Genomic DNA, 7182 nt, shown 5'->3' on the forward strand with positions numbered 1-7182 from the left:
GCCTCCCGAGGAGCTGGGACCACAGGCGCCGCCACCACGCCCGGCTCATTTTTGTATTTTTAGTAGAGACGGGGTTTCACCGTGTTAGCCAGGATGGTCTCCATCTCCTGACCTCGTGATTCCCGCACCTCGGCCTCCCAAAGTGCTGGGATTACAGGAATTGTTGGCATCTTATACACAATTTATTCTAGATAAAATCTTTCCTCAAAACAGATAATGTCAAACTTTTATGGTATTGTTTACATTATAACCCCAAACCCTCAGTTACAAATTAGGAAAAAAAAAACCACTATCCTATTTTTAATTTTGTCTAGAAAATCATCCATGAAGTTACGGAGTCAGTGTTTAAACCGATGGAAAACATTGGTATCTTGATTTACCACTGCTATTTGCGCTATTTGATGAGGAAATAAATATATAAAAACACCAACAGTAAGGCAAGTCCTTAGCTATTTTGATTACCAAGATTGAGTAGAAGTGAGAAACCCTCCCATACATGAACATTCTGTTCGCGCAGACGGCAGATCTCCTCTCCGATGAGCGTTAGGAGAGTAAGTAAATAAATAAAGTATAATTGCTGTTATTGTTGGGGTATTCTCCTAGCCACACCTAAGGTAATAATTCCTGAATGGGAAGAGTAGGTATAATCTACAGAATAAAAGAATAGGTTCTTTTTAATGTTGCTGATAAAAGTTGGATTTCGAAGTTAATGTATATATTTAACATTAACAATGTGTGTGACAGGGTGTGCTTATCAATAATTACTTATACATAAATTGATGACAGACATAGGTACGATATTGAATGTATGCCTTGTGTTTGGTGTCATGCTGCACATCAACTTTTCATTTTAACATAGCCAACTGTAATACCTGATTATGTCTTTCATTAATAATTCAAATCTTAAGTACGAACAGCCTCATTGCCTCTGTGTTTTCTTATAACAACATATTGGCCGTCTTGATTTCACATAAACAAATTGACTACAACACCCTGGCTTGATACTATCTTGACCAGACTTCTTTGAAGAAGACCAAGTAAAATCATGCAACGTGTTGATGGATTCTTTAGGTTTTAGCGTCTATGGGAACACATCGAAACTTACTTGAAATATATAAAAGTAAATGTGCATATGAGGTTCACTATGTTCACTTACATGCCACTTCCAGAGATGCATTTCGACTCACTGCTTCACCGAGATAGTTCCTTGCAACACACACGTAGCTTCCTTCATCGGGTTTACTTCTGCGCCCATGCACAATGCGCAAGAAGAATAAGGATCCGCTGGGCAGAAGCATCCTGTGGGACCGGGGATCGTCCTTGTCAGTCTCCACTCGCTCCCCATCCTTGTACCACTCAATGGTGGGCGTTGGCCGGCCCTCCGCCTTGCAGTTGAGAGTCGTGGGCTCTCCCTTGGAGACGATGACATCAGAAGGGTGCTCCACAATCCGCGGGGGGAAGTCTTCCTGGCGAAGACGCGATCCTGCAAAACAGGCCAGAATAAAGGCAAGCTTTAGCATTTCCTTATCTCAGCCTTCCGTTTCACCGAGGTTCCTGATGGTGAAATTAAACTCTTCAGTTATTCAATTGAATAGTATTTTATGTTTCGTTTTGTGTATGCATCTCATAAGTCATCTCAACTCCTTTGTAGAATGTGGCAATTTACCAATAAATTAATATGTTAACTCAAAGGACTTAGGTTTAATGTGTTCCATGAATCATGACAAGCAGAAGTAAAAGAGGACAAGAGACGTTCTTGTTCTTCCGGGATCAGCATGGGTACTAAGATGAGTAACACTAATTTCCCGTCCTCAGAGTACTTGTTATGTACTGAGGAAGAAAGTCACATAAGCAAGCACCTAGAAGACACACATAGATATCATTTAATGTGCTGCCAATGTGTTATCAGACTAACACAAAAAGAAACCTGCAAATTATGTACAAATATTATCTACATTTAACAGATGAGGCAAAGGCTTAGTAAATGATGTCAGTTGCCCAGAAATGTAGATGAAGCAAGCAGTAGAGGCAGGCTTTTGAACTCAGGTGTGTTTGACTGAAGAGCTCAAGTATAAATCTGTATGTTAAAATGTAATATGCTGCATAGAGGTATATAAGAAATGCACTATAGGCAGAAAGAAAGAAATTTTAAAGTTAACCCTAAATTAAGCATAAGAGATCTCTTCCCCCAAAATAATTATATTTAGATGGAGCTGTAAAGAATGAAAAATGACAACTAAAAGAAAAAAGCATCATGTCAAGAGATACCGTCAGCAAAAAGACAAAGAAACGAGAGTTATGTGCATGGTACGTTTCATAATCAGGAAGGAAGCTGATATGGCAGGGAAAGGTTTGAGGCAGCCTTGGAGCCTGAGACAACGAGCTTTGTACCGTGCTCAGGAGAGTGTGATGTTATTTTACACGGCTCCCAGATTTCTAAGGGAGCAGTGACATGACTATCAGTATAATTGAAAGATATTTTTAGTCTGCATTATCAATAAGGGAGAGCAATGGAGACATGAAGACAGCTGCAATTTACTTAAATAGTTCAAGAGAAAAATAAAAAGAACCTGACCTTGGGAAATGATGGTTTAGGTAGAAAAGAAGAAGGAAAAATACACCACATCAAAATGCTTGACAGAATTTGGTATATCACCATACACAGTACAAAGAAAGAGAGATTGTACCAATGACTTCCCTGTGAATGCAATACAAGTGGGGCCATCAGGGGTGTAAGACATCAGAAGAGAGGCCGGGCACGGTGGCTCACACCTGCAATCCCAGTGTTTTGGGCAGCCAAGGCAGGTAGATCACCTGAGGTCAGGAGTTTGAGAACAGCCTGCCCAACATGGCAAAACCTCATCTCTACTAAAAATGTAAAAACTTAGCCGGGCATGGTGGTGGACGCCTATAATCCCAGCTACTCGGGAAGCTGAGGCAGGAGAATCGCTTGAACCGAGGAAGCAGAAGTTGCAGTGAGCCAAGATAGTGCCACCGCAATCCAGCCTGAGTGACAAGAGTAAAATTCCATCAAAAAAAAAAGAAAAGAAATAGGAAGAGAAGGATCTGTTGATATTTTTCATTTATATGGTGTCAATTATCATTATTCATGAAAATGTTCTACCAGCTGCTCCAAGTAAATAAAAAGGAGACGCTGAGAGGAATCACCATATGTGGGGACATAATGATTATATAGATAAGCACTTCTTAAAAGTTTGCTCTTATATAAGACTTTCCAACCAATCACCTAACATAAGCACATTTCTCTTCAATAGATAGCAGTAATATTTACTTCTCAATGTTACTTCAGTTCACGCTCAATATTAATTGAAAATACATATTTTAATGTATTAAAGGGAATTTAATTCAGTCTTAAATGAACTTTTTTATTTGAAGAGGATTAACTATCAAAGGTTGCTGACTATTTTTTTAAATCACATTAGACCAAAAAAGAATGTATACATTACAAGTGTTAGATATCTAAAGCAAAAGAGTAATTTATGGTCCACAGGTCAGAAATTTTTTAAAAAACTGAAAAGATCCAAAGCATCTAGATAGGTAATTACAGTATACATCACAATAATAAAGGTTATAGAGCATGAGTACCGGGTCTTAAAGCAATGAGGAATTTACAGAATATAAAAGTAACAAGGAATTTTTAAATTCATAATCAAGAAAGACCCCAAAGTTTTTAAACATGAGTGGTTCAATATAAGTAGCTTACAAATCAGAAACATATTCTCAATGTAAATGTCTGGATACATAGCCATAGACTCTGATCCTAAAATATATCAAGAGTTTTATGTCACTTTTCATGTAACAGGCATATAGTAGGTTACAATCATCTGTTTAGATAGCCTCTTTATTCTCCTTTAATCTCCCTATGCACGGTGACCTACATTCTCCCTACTGCAAAAACTGTTCTACTATTAAAATAAATCATCCATGCTACTAGGGTGCTATTTACTATATCAACTTGTTCCCTAACTTATTAGGCAGTAGGCCTGGATAAGGGCTGAATAAGACCTGAAATACACTAATACTTATTAAATAAAATATAAAATAACTGATTTATAAAAGAAAAAGTGACAAAATAGTTAAGCTATTTAGCAATAAGATTTAAAATCCAATATGTCCAATGAGCACACAAAGAATGTTACTCATTTATCATTACAATACATGTAAACTATGTTACCTAGAGATTACAGTCCTGTCATGTCAGGACACTCATCTAGTAATTTTACTCCTACTTTAATAAAAACATCAAAGAACATCTACAACCTAAATATAAAAAGTAAAACTATGAAATGATTACAAGAAATTAGAGAGGCAAGTTTTCATGATTTTGAGTTAGGTGATGGCTTCTTGGATATGATAACAAAAGCACAAGCAACAGAAGAAAAAAAGAGATAAACTGGACGTTACAAAATTTTTAAATACTTGTGCTTGAAAGAATACTACCCAGAGAATCAGAAAAAAATAAGCAAATCATATACCTAACAATGGATTTATATCTAGAACATATAAAGAACTCATAGCTCAATAAAAATATAAATCAAATTTTAATAAAGGCAAATGATTAGAATAAGTAGTGAGACAAATTTGACAAAGAAGTTAGACAAACAGCGATAACCACATAAAGAGATATTCAGCACCATTAGCTATTAGATAAATGCAAAACAAAACTACAATGAAATACACTTCACACCCACTAGGACATATATAATCAATGCAATGTAAAATAACAAGTATTGTCCAGGGTGTGGAAAAACTGAAAACCTCATCCATTGCTGGTGTGAATTTAAATCGTACAGTCACTTTGGAAAACAATCTGGAAGTTCCTCAAAATGTCAAACATGTAGTTACCATATGACCCAGCAATTTCACTCCTAGATATATATCACCCCAAAATGAAACCACACATCCACGCAAAACTCACTCATGAATATTCATAGCAATATTATTCACAATAGCCAAAAAAGTAGAAACAACCCAAATGTCTACCAACTGAATGGATAACAAAGAATGAATCAACAAAATAAATGTCCATGATGAGTGGATAAATAAAATATGCCATATCCACACCATGGAATATTATTCAGCCCTAAACATGAAGTATTAATAATACATGCTGCAACATAGATGAACTTTGAAAAAGTAAGTGAAAGAAGCTAGTTGTAATGGACCATATATTGTACGATTCCATTCACATGCGATGCCCACAGTAGGAAATCCATGGACGTAAAATGCAGATTAATGCTTGCCTAGGGCTGGGGTATGGAAGTGGGGAATGAGGGTGGCCTGGGAAGGTGCTGCCAATGGGGATGGGATTTCTTTAGGGATGATGAACATATTCTAAAATTAATTATGGTGATGGTTGCATTACTCTGTGAATGTAATAAAGATTATTATATTGTATACTTTGGGTGAATTTTGTGGAATATGAATTATATCTCAAGCAATTTTTAAAAATTGATAGATAAAAGAGCACTGTGAACAAGTTTAATAAAAGGTGTGTAACAATTTGTCCTCACTCCTAACAACAGTTAACGTTATTTTCTTCATTTATAATTTTAGGTTATAATGAAATCATCAGGCCTGCAATAGATCATTAGGACATAAAGTGAACTGTAACAGTCTTGCCAGCCAGAGAGGTAGATTAGAGAGGCAGAGAGAAAAACAGATTAGAAAGACAGACATAGATATGCAAAAATACAGCTACAATCTACGTTTTATGATGTTATTAAAAATATGGGGATTCATTCTGAGCTTTCTTAAATTCAGACATCACATAACAATAGCAGCGGTCTTTAAGACGGACTCAACGCGTAAGTCTTCGGATTCTTTAAAACTGTGTGGAAACGAGTAATATTGTGTAAAGGGCGGCAGCGGTGGTGGTGTGCGGCGGGCGGTGTGATATTGTGTAAAGGGGCGGCAGCGGTGGTGGTGTGCGGTGGGGGGTGTAACTTTCATCACATTCCCAAAGAGGGTGGGCCTTTAAGATTAGTAAGGAGCACCAAACAACTACTGGGTATTCTGTGTTATTGGCTAAAACAACTCCATTATTTGGTCAAAAAGCAAAGCTGAGTTGTCAGTAAAATTCACTGGGGACTGAGAACAGAACAGTAAGGGGGTGTGGGGGTTTTTTGTCACATGAAGTGCCACGAAGCAGCTCAACCTCAACATTTCGGGAATCTCAAGTGCGAGCCCCTGGACTAGCAACAGAAGCATGATCTGAAGGCACATTAGAAATGGAGGATCTCAGGCCCCAGCCCGCATGTCTCAGATCTGAATCTGCACTTTACCAAGATCCGCCTCTCTTCATCAGGTATCTGTATGCACAATACCGTTTGATAAGCACTGCGCACACCAGTTTTTGTGTGGCTCTGAGCTAACAATGCTTTTAAAAGAGGAGCAGGAGGAGAGGGAAGAGAAGGGGGATGAGGCGGAGGAAGAGGTAACAAAGAAAACGTATATAGCCTGTGAAGCTTAAAATATTTACTAAGGTTTTTGCCCACCCTGCTCAAGAGTACCTGATTATCATTTTCCATTACAAAGTTCATTTTTAATTTAAATTTATTTTAAAAATAAATTTATAAATGTATAAATATCTCTTCTACAGATTTCAAATGAAAATTAGTTTGACAGCAATGTTAACATTGCCCATATAATGAGAAATTATTCAAGACTCCTATTTGAACAGATATGCTAAGCGATGTATGAAAATAACTATCTACAATTCTAATTTCGCTTGTGGCTGATATCATGTCTGGCATCTTTTTATGTCTCAATTATTAATTGGGCAATCAGTCGTTTTAATTAAAATAATTTATTCAATTATCTCTCTCTGTAAATGTATATATATGTGTGTGCATATAGATACATATATATATATATATTCCCTGTCTCTTTTATAATGATAAAGATAATTAAAATTGGTCAGAGGTCCTAAAGATGAACATCCAAATGTTTATTTTTACTGTCCAAGAAAATAAGTTGTGAAATTGTCATGTAAATTGTCCATAATTGAATAGATAGGAGAAGCAGAATTAGAACTCATGACCTTTAATCCAAAATGTGCCAGGCTTCTTTAGAAACGAATGGAAGACCAAGTAAAGAATGGACATGGCACCTAGGCTAATTCCGAAGCCCTCTTTTAAAGCTGATTTCTTCTTTTTTTTT

General features: G+C 36.7%; 1 protein-coding gene across 5 annotated transcripts in view; it reads right to left on the reverse strand.

Moving 5' to 3' along the window:
• ROBO2 (roundabout, axon guidance receptor, homolog 2 (Drosophila)) overlaps positions 1–7182 on the reverse strand; it is a 1384675-nt gene that overhangs the window by 541126 nt on the left and 836367 nt on the right. For all 5 annotated transcript variants that reach the window (XM_011932803.1, XM_011932804.1, XM_011932802.1 and 2 more), the window contains exon 2: positions 1157–1483. In XM_011932803.1, coding sequence (XP_011788193.1) covers positions 1157–1483 — 327 coding nt within the window. The remainder of the gene's footprint in view (positions 1–1156; positions 1484–7182) is intronic.

The sequence above is a fragment of the Colobus angolensis genome, unplaced genomic scaffold, assembly GCF_000951035.1.
Source record: "Colobus angolensis palliatus isolate OR3802 unplaced genomic scaffold, Cang.pa_1.0 Scaffold98, whole genome shotgun sequence".
Lineage (NCBI taxonomy): Eukaryota > Metazoa > Chordata > Mammalia > Primates > Cercopithecidae > Colobus > Colobus angolensis.